The sequence below is a fragment of the Salmo trutta genome, chromosome 6, assembly GCF_901001165.1.
Source record: "Salmo trutta chromosome 6, fSalTru1.1, whole genome shotgun sequence".
Lineage (NCBI taxonomy): Eukaryota > Metazoa > Chordata > Actinopteri > Salmoniformes > Salmonidae > Salmo > Salmo trutta.
In genome coordinates this window covers 20,267,756-20,283,546 of record NC_042962.1, presented here as the reverse complement: position 1 = coordinate 20,283,546, position 15,791 = coordinate 20,267,756, and the positions used below count along the sequence as shown (strand labels likewise).

General features: G+C 45.5%; 1 protein-coding gene across 10 annotated transcripts in view; it reads left to right on the top strand.

Moving 5' to 3' along the window:
- The window catches only part of LOC115195626 (microtubule-associated protein 4), a 115,840-nt gene that overhangs the window by 45,227 nt on the left and 54,822 nt on the right, over nt 1-15,791 (top strand). For all 10 annotated transcript variants that reach the window (XM_029755687.1, XM_029755690.1, XM_029755685.1 and 7 more), the window contains 3 exons: nt 6,854-6,967; nt 8,108-8,197; nt 9,498-9,626. In XM_029755687.1, coding sequence (XP_029611547.1) covers nt 6,854-6,967; nt 8,108-8,197; nt 9,498-9,626 — 333 coding nt within the window. The remainder of the gene's footprint in view (nt 1-6,853; nt 6,968-8,107; nt 8,198-9,497; nt 9,627-15,791) is intronic.

Below are 15,791 nucleotides of genomic sequence, written 5' to 3'. Positions count from 1 at the left end.
AGACAGATTGAGAGAGACAGAGACGGAGAGAGACTGATAGAGACAGAAACTGAGAGAGACATGGACAGTTATTGCGAGAGCCGGAGACGGAGAGAGCTGGAGACGGAGAGAGCCGGAGACGGAGAGAGCCAGAGCCGGAGACAGGGACTGACAGAGAGACAGACCGAGAGAGACAGATCGAGAGAGACAGAGACTGAGACTGATAGAGAGACAGAGACTGAGAGAGACTGAGACTGAGACTGAGAGACAAAAACAGAGACTGAGAGAGACAAAGACAGAGACTGAGAGAGACAAAGACTGAGACTGAGAGAGACAAAGACTGAGACTGAGAGAGACAAAGACTGAGACTGAGAGAGACAAAGACAGAGACTGAGAGAGACAAAGACAGAGATTTAGACTGAAACAGATTCTTAGAGAGACTAAGATAGAGACAGAGACTGAGACTGTGAGAGACTGAGACAGAGACTGAGACTTAGAGAGACTGAGAGAGTTAAAGACAGAGACTGAGAGAGACACAGACAGAGACTTAGAGAGACAGAGACTTAGAGAGACAGAGACTTTGAGAGTGACAGGGACTGAGAGAGAGACTGAGAGACAGACAGAGACTGAGAGACTGAGACTGAGAGAGACTGAAACAGATTCTTAGAGAGACTAAGACAGAGAGACAGAGACAGGGACTGTGAGAGACTGGCAGACAGAGAGACAGACATAAACTGGGAGAGAGAGACAGAGACTGAGAGAGAGACAGAGAATGAGTGGGAGAGACAGAATGAGAGAGAGAGAGACAGTTAAAGACAGAGAGACAGGGAGAGAGAGACAGTTAAAGACAGAGACTGAGAGAGACAAAAACAGAGACTGAGAGAGACAAAGACAGAGACTTAGAGAGACAAAGACTGAGAGACACAGAGAGAGACAGTGAGAGAGACAGAGACTGAGAGACAGAGACTGAGACTTAGAGAGACTGAGAGACAGGGACTGTGAGAGACAGACATAGAGAGAGAGAGAGACAGAGACAGAGAATGAGAGGGAGAAACTGAGAGAGACAGACTGAGAGAGTTAAAGACAGAGACTGAGAGAGACAGACATGGACTGAGAGAGACAGTGATAGACTGAGACGGGCAGACAGACAGAGAGACAGACATAGATTGAGAGAGAGAGACGGAGAGACAGAGGCTGAGGGATACAGAGACAGGGACTGAGAGAGAGAGAGAGACAGGGACTGAGAGAGAGAGAGAGTCAGGGACTGAGAGAGACAGAGACAGACACTGAGTGAGACAGACAGTGACAGAGAGACGGCGACTGAGAGACTGAGAGGGAGAGACAGAGAGAGACTGAGGAAGACGGAGAGACTGAGAGGGAGAGGGAGACGGAGAGAGAGACACAGAGACCGAGAGAGATAAATACCTCTTCAGGTGGCAATGTAATGGAGAGATGGTTGGGAGGAAGTGGAATGAGCTCACTTCATCATATTCATCTATGTTGAAGTGTACTGTATGTATTAGCCTATATGGTAATGTACTTGACATGATCAGTCTTTATGCTCCTGACGGAGGACTGAAGATGGAAGCTCATCACCTACAATCAAACAAAAACCTCTTGGAGTACTCAAAACACTATTACTGGGAATTCATGCAAGCCAAAGTGTTAACACAGGCTTTCAGCAAAAACTGCTGCAATGCATGTGAACGCATGCCAAAGCCTGATGCTCTTTTCATCCTAATAACCTATGAACAAGAACTGTGGCTAAACCCCCTACATATTCATGATCTGCCTTTTTAATCCTGTAGCTTGGGAAAGCACACAGTCTATCCTCAATTCCTCTAGTGGAAGCTGTCTCTTTCATCTTCTGCAGTTTCCCATCCCGATGACTTTAAACCCAATCTGGAGCCTTTCTAATGCCTTCGTGGTGTACCGTGGGCCAGGGAGATGGACCGTGTTGTCTCACTGTGTGACTGCGGGCTGTAATAGAGATGAAATGAACACGGAAGAGAACACTTCTATACGTTTCTCTCCCCAGCAGACTCTCTCTGGGTGTTTAATGAGGCTATCAAAAGGAGGTGTGGTGGAATGGCAGACTATCGGGAGGTCATTGTGAGGTCATAATGAGGCTATCAAAAGGAGGTGTGGTGGAATGGCAGACTATCGGGAGGTCATTGTGAGGTCATAATGAGGCTATCAAAAGGAGGTGTGGTGGAATGGCAGACTATCGGGAGGTCATTGTGAGGTCATAATGAGGCTATCAAAAGGAGGTGTGGTGGAATGGCAGACTATCGGGAGGTCATTGTGAGGTCATAATGAGGCTATCAAAAGGAGGTGTGGTGGAATGGCAGACTATCGGGAGGTCATTGTGAGGTCATAATGAGGCTATCAAAAGGAGGTGTGGTGGAATGGCAGACTATCGGGAGGTCATTGTGAGGTCATAATGAGGCTATCAAAAGGAGGTGTGGTGGAATGGCAGACTATCGGGAGGTCATTGGGTCAGGCTCTGGGGCCTTATTAAAAAAGCGCCATATAAATATCATGTATTATACTTATTATGGAACAGGAGGGTCACTCAAGTGCAGAGCTGTTGTCGTGTAATATGGGCGTGTGTGTGTGTGGGGGGGGGGGGGGGGGGGTCGCGTCAGTAGCCCATTGCCTCAGTGCTCCCTCTACTTTGACCACCTTTCTCTTCAAGACCTGTCAATGACCACGCTCCTCACCAATTGTTCCCCTATCTCCTGCATTAGCCCTCTGGCTTAGATGAGAAAATAAGATGTATTAGATAAGAATTGGGTTCGATACTCCTTTAAAGGACGGCCCGCACTCCCAGAACTCAGTATGTTGAACTAACCCGGATGTTCAGTATCCAGGTAAACAGGTAACTACTAAAATAATGGAAACACTTGAGTAAATGAGGGATACAAAGTATATTGAAAGCAGGTGCTTCCACACAGGTGTGGTTCCTGAGTTAATAAATTAACATCCCATCATGCTTATGGTCATGTATAAATATGCCCCGTTGCCCATTATTCTGGCTACCATGGCTAGAAGAAGAGATCTCAGTGACTTTGAAAGAGGTGTCTGAAAGGAGAATAGGGGGTTTAAAGGGTGTGTGTGTTTCAGTCACCAGATCTCAACCCAACTGAACACTGGAGCGGCGCCTGAGACAGCGTTTTCCACCACCATCAACAAAACACCAAGTGATGGAATATTCTCGTTGAAGAATGGTGTCGCGTCTGTCGCATCTCTCCAATAGAGGTCCAGACACTTGTAGAATCTCTGCCAGGGCGCGTTGAAGCTGTTCTGGCGGCTCGTCACCCGTTATCACATCTTTGCCCACTTCTGCCCACTTTCCTTTATCTGTGATTTACAGTACCACCCCTCTCTATACAATCTAACTCACCCAGGAGGACTCCCTCCACTCAGCACAGATGTGTGTCTTTACAGATCAGGGTGAAATGGGTTCTATCATTTCTGACCTAAATGGACTTCATTTCCCTGGGATTTTATTCCCTGTGATTTATTTATATCAAAGCCTTCCAAATGATATAACCCCTCAGCCTTAATCCTTAGGCTAACCACTGGGAAGATCAATGGACCTGCTGCTAACAGGGTTCTACATGGGCAGCCGGGCAATGGCCGCTTTACAGACGGGGGCAGGCAGGCACGCGCACACACACACGCACACACACACACACACACACACACACACTATACACACACACGCACACTACACACACACTATACACACACACACACTATACACACACACTATACACACATGCGGCTCAGCATTCAGCTTAGTTCTGACTGTGTGTGTGTGTGTGTGTGTGTGTGTGTGTGTGTGTGTGTGTGTGTGTGTGTGTGTGTGTGTGTGTGTGTGTGTGTGTGTGTGTGTGTGTGTGTGTGTGTGTGATATTCCAGAGGGATTGACATCAAAAACTGCAAAGCGGCTGGCTGTGGCAATTAAAGAACCCAGAGCTGTGATCTAATGACCCTGCATCTGTGGATCACGTGTCATCCAGTCTGACCGCAGTAGAGCAGTCTTCTATGTCTATGTGTCATCCTGTCTGACCGCAGAAGAGCAGTCTTCTATGTCCATGTGTCATCCAGTCTGACTGCAGAAGAGCAGTCTTCTATGTCCATGTGTCATCCTGTCTGACCGCAGAAGAGCAGTCTTCTATGTCCATGTGTCATCCAGTCTGACTGCAGAAGAGCAGTCTTCTATGTCCATGTGTCATCCAGTCTGACCGCAGAAGAGCAGTCTTCTATGTCCATGTGTCATCCAGTCTGACTGCAGAAGAGCAGTCTTCTATGTCCATGTGTCATCCAGTCTGACTGCAGAAGATTTACCCTCGGGACAGGGACGAGAGTCGACCAGTTCCTTTATGGCTGCAGTTAAAAGCAGAGCCTAGCACTCTTCAGATGTTATGTCACAGAACATCCATTTGAAATGGAACAGTTTAAAAGGCTCTCTAATGTACGTACAGTGTCTACTGCACATGGGCGGACCAGAATGTCACTGGGTTGTATTTGAGATTCAGGTGGTGTCACACCCATCCATCCATTTTTCCATCCAGGGACTTAATCTCTCCAACTCCGAAAGCCAGCGCGTCTGGCCCTGTAAGAGGCTGTCTGCTCAGCTGAACCATGACAGGGATATACTGTGTATATAGACGTCACACACACACACACACACACACACACACACACACACTGAGAACCTCTGCCCAGAGAAACAGCAGCAGCGATCTAGGTCAGACAGAGCCATAGAGTATGCTAGGAGCTGGAGATACAGAGGGATGGAAAGAGGAGTAGAGAGATGGAGGGATGAAACTCCGGGCAAAGGCATCCAAAGGTTCACTGCCCTTCTTCTTACTGGGCCAGAAAGCCCTTAATCATGGTGTACCAATCTTTCACCCCTCCCTCTCCAACCCCGTCTGGGGCCCCTTCATTTTTGCCCTGTTTTGTTTTTCCCCCAATGCCCTTAAACAACCCCATTGTGTTCAGTTGAGCTGGTGTGTTTCAATAGCTAACAGCTTGTTGACTGAACAATGGGTGGGCATGCGGCCTTGCCCCCCACGCTGGGTTCCCGGGGGCAAGCTGATACGAGTGCTACATGACTTGGCATGTTTGGGTCCAGACGCCCAGGCAGCCCCAGTCTGAAGTTGATTTACTTAGTGATGTGTGTGAATTCTGGAGTGTTGGGATGCCTGGAGCTGTCAGTGTCCCACTGTTTCGGATGCTTTCTTGACCCTTGATCAACCGGCCCCGGGCCGTTCTCTCTTCTGGGTCGTCCTCAACGCTCCCTTGCCTCACATCTTCACAAAGAACCAATCACTGTCCTCTTATCCAAGCATTAACCTCTTACTGTGGCCCCACTTTTCCTAACATTCATGTATTAGTTCTGCCGACCATTCTAGATCTCCAAGCCCCCTGAGTGCCCTGTCCCAGTTTCCTGGGGAGAGGCTTACGAGACATGCCTCATCACGAATTGGAGGCATTCAGACACGGTCTTGTTCAGTCCATCGCGTTTGAGCTTTCAGAGTATCTCAAATCAAATGTTATTTGTCACATGCGCCAAATACAACAGGTGTAGACCTTACCGTGAAATGCTTACTTACAAGCCTTTAACCAACAATGCAGTTCAAGAAATAGAGTTAAGAAAATATTTACCAAAAAACTGAAGTAAAATAATAAAAAAAATAAGAAAATAGAGAAATAAATAATTAAAGAGGAACAATAAAATAACAGTAGCGAGGCTATGTACAGGTACAGAGTCAATGTGAGGGGAGACAGGTTAGTCGAGGTAATATGTACATTGCGTTGCTCAGTTATCTTGACTATGGTTTTCCAGTGTGAGAATGAAAGCTGCAATTTCATAGCCATATTCTGTGTTTTTAGTTTTTCAAACATATTAACTTTTTCCCCCAGAAGCCAGGAATGCCCTTTTCAAAACTGCTCTACCAGATTTCAGCACCTTGGACAGTAACCCAACAAACTAGCAAAGTCCAGAGAGCAAACCTAAAAAGCACCAGTCTATTCTTCTTTCCTCTCACCTCTGCAATGTTAACAGCCTCTCTGATTCAACTTTTTGTGTCTCCTCTTGTCTCTCTGAATAGGCATGTGTATTATCGAGCGCTGAGACACACACACGCACTCACACACACGCACAGCCACATGTGAGGACACATGGAAGTTCAAATTCCCCCCGCCTGCCCCCCTCCGTCTACTACTGTCTAGCTTTTGGAACCGGCACTGCTGTGTTTGTGACTTTGGGTGTTGTCCTGTCCACCCGCGTCACTGTCACCCTCAATAGGAGCTGCATGGGTACAGAGGGAGGCGGGTGGAGGGACGTTGGGGGGGGGGGGGGGGGGGGGGCGGGGGGGGTGTTTTTTGGGAGAGTGCTGCTCTCCCACAGCGGCCAAATAACAGCCACATCGGATCAGACGACCAGACGGCGGGCTTAGATAGTAGAGTCAGGACCCAGAGGCGGGAGGGCAGGACAGAGGCGGGAGGGCAGGACAGAGGCGGGAGGGCAGAACAGAGGTGGGAGGGCGGGGGGGGGGGGGGGGCAGAACCAGTCACAGACGGGGAGAAGTGACCACGGCCCAGGCTACTGCAACCACTGATCAGCACAGAGCTACTGCGTACACAGAGATACAGCTGAGACTGCACTGGAAAGAAATAGGGGAAAGAATTCCCAATATCAAATGCTGTTTTAGATTTTAACAGGCTTGATAGCTCTTTATTTAGAGGAGAAATTACAGGTGAGTGAGTGAGAGGTTTGTGTGTTTTGATGTACAGTTAGTGGACAGGTGCGGTGTGTTGCCAGAGGGTGGAACTAATGTGAGGTGTTCTGTGTTTCCAGTTACTACAGGTTCTAAAGTGACACCTGGGGGACAGATGTCAGCGTCACGCCCAGAACCACAGGGGGAAGTGCGTCCCAATTCGTCAGAGCAGCAAGTCTTTGCAGCCCTCTCAGGTAGGAGACCTGATGCTGCACTATTTCATGTTTACCCTGAAGTATATCTCATCTATTGATTTGGAGAGCTGGTAGAGATCTGAACTCAACTCCCACAGGTGTGACTGAAGGGATGTGTTGTTCACCCTGAACGAGAGGACTGTTCTGCATTTTCAGTGTTCAGTTTGTGGTGGAGGGTCTCATGCTTAGTCTACTCACACCCATCTGTCTCTCTCTCTCTGTCTCTCTCTCTCTCTCTCTCTCTCTCTCTCTCTCTGTCTCTCTCTCTCTATGTCTATTTCTGTCTCTCTCTCTGTCTCTCTCTCTCTGTCTCTCTGTCTCTCTCTATGTCTATGTCTATTTCTGTCTCTCTCTCTCTCTGTCTCTCTCTCTCTCTGTCTCTCTCTCTGTGTCTCTCTGTCTCTCTCTGTCTTTCTCTCTCTCTGTCTCTCTCTCTCTCTGTCTCTCTCTCTATGTCTATTTCTGTCTCTCTCTCTCTGTCTCTCTCTATGTCTATTTCTGTCTCTCTCTCTGTCTCTCTCTCTATGTCTATTTCTGTCTCTCTCTCTGTCTCTCTCTCTCTGTCTCTCTGTCTCTCTCTTTATGTCTATTTCTGTCTCTCTCTCTGTCTCTCTCTGTCTCTCTCTCTCTCTCTGTGTCTCTCTGTCTCTCTCTCTATGTCTATTTCTCTCTCTCTCTGTCTCTCTCTCTCTCTGTCTCTCTCTCTATGTCTATTTCTGTCTCTCTCTCTGTCTCTCTCTCTGTCTCTCTCTCTATGTCTATTTCTGTCTCTCTCTCTGTCTCTATGTCTATTTCTGTCTCTCTCTGTCTCTCTCTCTCTCTCTGTCTCTTTGTCTCTCTCAATTCAATTCAATTCGCTTTATTGGCATGACGTAACAATGTACATATTGCCAAAGCTTATTTTGTATATTTACAATATAAAAATAAATAAAAATGAGAATCAAAATGGTCTCTCTCTATGTCTATTTCTGTCTCTCTCTCTGTCTCTCCCTCTCTCTCTCTGTGGATTTGTCTGCATCCATTTACTTCTCTCTGATCCTTCATTACTTATGCCCTTTCCTCTGCTCCCCCTCTTTTGATCTTCCCTTCCTTCCTCCCCCCTATCTCTCTCCCCCTATCTCTCTCCGTCTATCTCTCCAGGCTCCATGGCAGGCTTCCCTGATCATTGGAGATCCCAGCCCAACAACCCGCCCAAGATGATGGACAGTGGACTGATGGGAGATTCTTCAGGTGGACTCTTTGATTCAATTGTCAATACTTGAGCAACACACATCCTACATCCTCTTGTCAGAGTAATACCATCCATTACGAACAAATTAGGTCTCTAGGTTCCTAGATATGAGGAATTCTTTGTAAATCGATAAGAAGTGTGCCGTCATATATTAAATGTATGATGCACTTTCTTTTGATCATGTCATAACTGGCTATGCAGACTTTAATGATTTCCCATTTGAACTTCAAATCACGTTTACATTCACACAATAAGAACGTGTGCAAGCTATAAAAAAATGAAATATTGTAAACTTGTAATACATTACATAGACTATGCAATGAGTGTTAAAAAAAACCGTTGTTTTATAGAGTATGAACTCAGTGCCCGTTAAACTGAGCACAGTGATGTGCCACATTGGTGGCTTGGGAGTTGTGACTGGCCTGATTTGTTATGGGCTGAGTTGAGTTGAGCCTTTACGATGCCAGACTCGGCAGATACAGCCCCGCCACAACCTTTGTCATCTCAGTGCACTGAATCACTGCTGAAAGGCTAGGCACTTGAAGACACACACACACACAAAAGGAAACACGCATGCACACACACAAACACACACACACAAACACACAAACACACAAACAGTAGCTGTGAATCCCCACAAGGAATCCAATGGATGTCATTTTGAAGGGGTTACTGGGTGTTCTGTCTGAGTCATTGCTTTACGGCTTCAATCGATGTGCCAGCGCCTCATTCTCCCCCCCCCCCCCCCCCCCCATTTTCTCGAGGTTCTCTAGCCAACTGCCACTGACATGGAATTCTCATCACCGTGTCACTTCCTCTCTGTCTGTGACATTTCCACTGCACAGTCCTCACTCAGGAGAATGGCCCTCGTTGAGGAATAGAAGTCCATTTAGCGGGGCCCATTTTGAAATATCACCGTCCCTTCGTTTCTGCGCCTGAAAGGCTTCATTCTATCATGACTCATCTTTTGAACATTCCTCAATGATCTCTCTGGATTGGCTCATTCCGTCTGCCTGTGTTAGGACTTACGTTCGACCTATTCATTGGCCCGTCTGAGGATGATCTGAGCTCTGATTGCTACTGCTCTGTGTGACATTTGTCTGACTCTGTATCAGGATCAATTTGAAGCGGTTCTGGGCCCATATTCGCAAAGCACCTCAGACTAGAAGTGCTGATCAAGAATCGGTTTTGCCTCTTAGATTATAATGAACATGATTAAATGGATAGAGTGGGGGTTGATCCATCGGAGATGCTTTGTGAATACAGGGGTTGATTGTTTTCTTCGTGTCTGTATGACAGGTTTCTCCCGGCCTGCTATGGGGATGGAGATGGGGATAGCTCCACTATCGACAGAGAGGCCTCCCAGCATCGCAGAGCCCCAGAAGCCCCCACCTCAGGTAGCCAACACACCCAAGGACATGTCTGCAGGTAAAAGGAAACACACATTATCACTATGAGTAACAGTGCCTTTACCGAAGTGCCTACCTCAGTACCTAGTTCAGTAACTTTCAGTACCTATCAAAATCTTCAGCCAGCTCTTAAGGCCTACAGTTGAAGTCGGAAGTTTTCATACAGTTAGGTTGGAGTCATTGAAACTCGTTTTTCAACCACTCCACAAATTTCTTGTTAACAAACTATAGTTTTGGCAAGTCAGTTAGGACATCTACTTTGTGCATGACACAAGTCATTTTTCCAACAATTGTTTACAGACAGATTATTTCACTTATAATTCACTGTATCAATATTCCAGTGGGTCAGAAGTTTACATACACTAAGTTGACTGTGCCTTTAAACACTTTGGAAAATTCCAGAAAATTATGTCATGACTTTAGAAGCTTCTGATAGGCAATTGACATCATTTGAGTCAATTGGAGGTGTACCTGTGGATGTATTTCAAAGCATATCTTCAAAATCAGTGCCTCTTTGCTTGACATCATGGGAAAATCAAAAGATATCAGCCAAGACCTCAGAAAAATAATTGTAGACCTCCACTAGTCTGGTTCATCCTTGGGAGCAATTTTCAAACGCCTGAAGGTACCACGTTCATCTGTACAAACAATAGTACGCAAGTATAAACACCATGGGACCACGTAGCAGTCATACCACTCAGGAAGGAGACGCGTTCTGTATCCTAGAGATGAACGTACTTTGGTGCGAAAAGTGCAAATCAATCCCAGAACAACAGCAAAGGACCTTGTGAAGATGCTGGAGGAAACAGGTACAAAAGTTTGTATATCCACAGTAAAACGAGTCCTATATCGACATAACCTGAAAGGCCGCTCAGCAAGGAAGAAGCCACTGCTCCATAAAAAGCAAGACTACCAAAATTCACCCAACTTATTGTGGGAAGCTTGTGGAAGGCTACCTGAAACGTTTGACCCAAGTTAAACAGTTTAAAGGCAATGCTACCAAATACTAATTGAGTGTATGTAAACTTCTGACCCACTGGGAATGTGATGAAAGAAATAAATCTGAAATAAATCATTCTCTACTATTATTCTGACATTTCACATTCTTAAAATCAAGTGGTGATCCTAAGTGACCTAAGACAGGGAATTTTTACTAGGATTAAATGTCAGGAATTGTGAAAAACTGAGTTTAAATGTATTTGGCTAAGGTGTATGTAAACTTCCAAATTCAACTGTATGTGTATGTCGGTCTGCCTCTCTTCGTGTTGGCATGCATGTGTGGCATTTGTGGAAGTCATTGTGCACACTAGAGGGTGTTAGGGTTGGGAAGTTTCCCGTATTTCCGTCAGTGCACACAAGGGGGCACTATTTCTTTCCAAACGTTAAAATAAATTCTAACAAAGTACTAGCGAATTACCATAGCAGACGCTAGCTAAATGCTAACAAGCGCAAGTGAACATAAACAAATTGCAAGGATAGACACCCCAGCTCAGAAAGTTGTACAACTATCTAAAAAAAGTTTGCTACATGCACAAAACAAATATTAGACTGCAGGGATCTTGATCTAGGAGGGGATTGATGGTCTCTGCTGTAACCAAGAAGCTTGATCACCACTTGCTAACTTGCCACTTAGCTAGCAAGTTAGCAAACCAAATGCATAGCTGGAGCCCTGAGCTGGACAGAATTTATTTGTCACATCTTAGATAGTTAAACTTTTTAGTTAAAATATATTTAGCTGGCAAACAGTAATAAGGTTCAAGTATAACTTGATCACCTCTCTTGCGCTGCACAACACTGGATCGTCACATCACGAAAGCTCCTGTTTGCTCCTTGCGCTCTTTAAGATAAAACATACCATGTAACTGGCTCAATCAGCTACTTTGGGGAACTGCAAAATGAAATAAAATGCAACAGGTGAAAAAGAACGCAATCTGCTTTATCTCTTAATACTAGTCCACAAGTTCACTGCAGGTATTTCTTTAACAATTATTTCCCCCAATTTCTTTTGTATACAGTGCATTTTGTTATGTTACAGCCCTGTTCTAAAATGTATTAAATCGTTTTTCCCCCCTCATTAGTCTGCATACAAGCAAAACAAAAACAGTTTTTTAGAAATGTTTGCAAATGTTTTACAAATAAAAAACAGATATCACCTTTACCTAAATATTCAGACTCTTTACTCAGTACTTTGTTGAAGCACTTTTTACAGTGATTACAGCCTCAAGTCTTCTTGGGTATGACACTTTGAGCTTGGAACAGCTGTGTTTGGGGAGTTTCTCCCATTCTTCTCTGCAGATCCGCTCAAGCTCTGTCAGGTTGGATGGGGAGCGTCGCTGCACAGCTATTTACAGGTCTCTCCAGAGATTTTCTGCCGGTTCAAGTCCGGACTCTGGCTGGACCACTCAAGGACATTCAGAGACTTGTCCCGAAGCTACTCCTGTCTTGTCTCGGCTGTGTGCTTAGAGTCATTGTCCTGTTGGAAGGTGAACTTTCACCCCTGTCTGAAGTCCTGAGCGCTCTGGAGCAGGTGATATGTGGTTTCCTCCAGACGTGACGCTTGGCATTCAGGCCAAAGAGCTAAATTTTTGTTTCATCAGACCAGAGAATCTTGTTTCTCATGGTCTGAGAGCCTTTAGGTGCCTTTTGGCAAACTCCAAGCGGACTGTCATGTGCCTTTTACTGAGGAGTGGCTTCCATCTGGCCACTCTACCATAAAGGCCTAATTGGTGGAGTGCTGCACAGATGGTTGTTCTTCTGGAAAGTTCTCCCATCTCCACAGAGGAACTCTGGAGCTCAGTCAGAGTGACCACCAGGTTCTTGGTCACCTCCCTGACCAAGGCCATTCTCCCCTGATTGCTCAGTTTGGCTGGGCAGCCAGCTCTAGTTAGAGTCTTGGTGGTTCCAAACTTCTTCCGTCTAAGAATGATGGAGACCAGTGTGCTCTTGGGGACCTTCAATTCCCCAGAAAATTTAAAAAAAACCTGTTTACCCTTTGTCATTATGCGGTATTGTGGAAGATCATTTTTTTTAAAAATACATTTTAGAATAAGGCTGTAACGTAACAAAATGTGGAAAAAGTCAAGAGGTCTGAATACTTTCCAAATGCACTGTATATACTGTATATATATTTTTTTGGTGGGGGAGGGGGGGGGTGTTGACAGTATTGAAAATTTTACCGTGGGTATTTCAGAATACCTCTCTATACGGTATCCTGCCCAAGACTTGAGTGTTGCCACAAATCCTTATATGCCGATGCCATCTGTCAACCCCAGCCCATCCCCTCACCCCACTTGTCTCCTCCACATAGTCTCATCCCAGTGCCACCTCCCCTTGCCAGTATACCCAGTGGCAGCCAGCCTTTAACCTTCTCCATATCTCATGTTCAGTTAATGAGGTCTGGGTTTTGGCTGAGGGCTTATGGGCTTAGAGCAGCTGGGGGACCCCCTGTGGGGCTCATCACCCAATCCGACCCCCAACTCCGCTCCTGTGTAGAGAATCCTCACACGGGGCACCTATATAACTTTTGTACTATTGCCCTCTCTTGTCCACTGAGGGGTGCTATAGCTAGAGCTGTGGCTGCCTCCCTCCGCTCACTGGGTCTAGCCCCTGCTGGGAATACCCTACACTCCATTAGACCTCAGATGGTATAGAATACTGGATGTCATCATGTTGTTGCTATTGTCACATAGCATTCCCATAACATCCCAGGGGCCACATGGCTATAGCACAGCTGAGACCCAGTGTTATGCTACTACACAGTAGTTCAGGGGTCGGCAACAGGCGGCCCGCGGGCCAAAACTGTCCCGCAAGTGTATTTTTTGCCCCCCAAAGTGTTTTGGGAATTACATTTTTATTTTTTTATCTGTTCCCAAGTATTCCCACAAATAAAAAATTAAAAAAGATATGTGAGATGTGATCATGTCTCAATGTATGAAATTACTGTTATTTTCAAATACAATCTCTTTTTAGTCTTAGTTATGGTCAATTTGTAGTGTGCAAAGTATTATAATTATGTTCTGGCACGCCGACCATCCACTCCGACAAAATTCGTCCCACAGGCTGAGTCTAGTTGCCTACCCCTGCAGTAGGTGGTTCCACAAGCATGTTTGTGTAGGAATAGCATTTAGCTGTGTGTGCGTGTGCGTGTGTGTGCGTGTGACTAAAGGCACGCAGCACAGTCTGGTACTGAATAAGTTATAAGCTGCAGACCGATTGGAAGCCTGAGGCTGAAAGATAAACTTCACAGTTCAAAACGCTGCCTGTGGAGTATTGACTCCAAACTCCAGAGCCTGTCTGTGTAGAGAAGGAGTCATTTAGAGCTCGATATGGGGAAGCTCATTTGATCAGTACAATATCTGAATGCATCTTGCGTTCGTGTTTACCCCTGGAAGACTCCCCTGCTAATGAAGGGGGGAAAAAGGGGCCTGCTATGACTCACCAACCATCTCTTGTCAGAGACACTCATGGGAAGAATAACAACTACATCAATAATTAACAAACAAAACATCCTCTGCTACAAAAGTCATGAGGTATTTATGTATTACAACTAAGTCAGGGTTATGTTGAGTGTCTCATGTTTAACATTAGCATAGCACACTAGCTAAGCGTGTCTGCACTGAACGGAGTTGTGAGGGCTGGGAACCTAGTGGAGCAGAAGTGCTGCAGTGACCTTATATGTGCCGAACAGCACCATCGTGCTGCATTAGTCATGGAGTCAGTCACACCCCTGGAGACCTGCAACCTGTGGGCTCTGGGGATACTGTACCACGCGCTGGTTCGGTACTTGAAGTGAACCACGACGGCGACCAAGACATTCTGTTGCTGTTCATCACAGGACCAGATTCAACAGCTCCCCAGAGCATTGAGGGAGCGGCTCTAAGTGCTCCTGCATTGTCTCTCATCGCTGCTTTAACATACTAGGTCCGTTTCTGTCATGTGGTGTTTGATTCATGTAAAATATGAAAATATGATAACGAGATGCTCCATTTGGAGTTTCGGTATTCAAAAGGCTAGAGAGACAACTGGGGCAAAGTGGCCCAGCCTTACTGGGTTATCACTTCCTCTAAAACCCTTCCTCCTCCCATTGCTCCCTCCTTCCATTCCTCCTCCCTCTCAGAACCGCCACGGCTTACCCGTGCAGCTTGGCAGCGTGGGGCTCTAGAATTGAACTAGCTAGAATGAACAGTTCAGGAAAGGAAACAATCCCATATTAATCACAACACGATTTACCTTAAATGTAATGTCAAAATGTAGATTTCCACCTAAGCAGCATACCCAAAAGTAATTATTTACAATGACAGGGCCCTAAGCAATACCTACTGTAGTAATGCTTTTTACCTTTCTGTTAAAAATAGTCAGAAATTGCTGAGGTGTATTCACTTTTGAGGACACCAGTTCAAGTACACAGTACAGATACTGTATCATAAAAATATTTAAAATATCATATACGATTTCTTTCCTATTTAACAAATGTAAATATTCTAAATATAGTAACAATCAAATGCTAATTGACTTACTATAATATTTTATCTTGTTTATCACTGTAAAATAAAAGTCATCATACTTCGTGACAGTACAAAATTGGCACCGTTTCATATAACTGACGACAGAGCCTTTTTCAGCCCAGAGACATTCAAATGTCGACTCGTTACGACTTCAGCTTTAAGCACCAAGTGATTTTGTCCCTCTGTGACCAAGAGAGTGGGCTAGTTTCAATTCTGCAAAATCGTTTGGTATTGTTTCATGTTGAGAGCTCTAAATCCATATAAGAACACCACAGCAAGATGAGACTGGTTTTGCTCCAATCGCTAGTCTCCCGTTTCATATGCCGTATTGTAGGTGGAGCTGCAAGGTTCACAGGCAGAGGAAATGTATCCTTTGTCTGGATAGGCCAGAAAATGTGGCATGTCGCACCCTATTCAAATGAGGTGTCAGAAGCGGGACAACCAGAGCCTTCACAGAGTGCACAGCAATTAATGTCGCACCGTTCAGAGCACTCTGTACGCAAACATTTCAATGCCTATACTGTACTATACAACTGTGTGGTCTGTGCCTGTTTCTGTGTACTTGACCAAATTGCTGTGTTTATGTCTGTATTTGCTGAGTTCAATCACCTACTCACTATGAAGTAAACACAATTTTCTCCTCCTCCTAAAATCTCATTCAGTACACCAGCATGTCACTA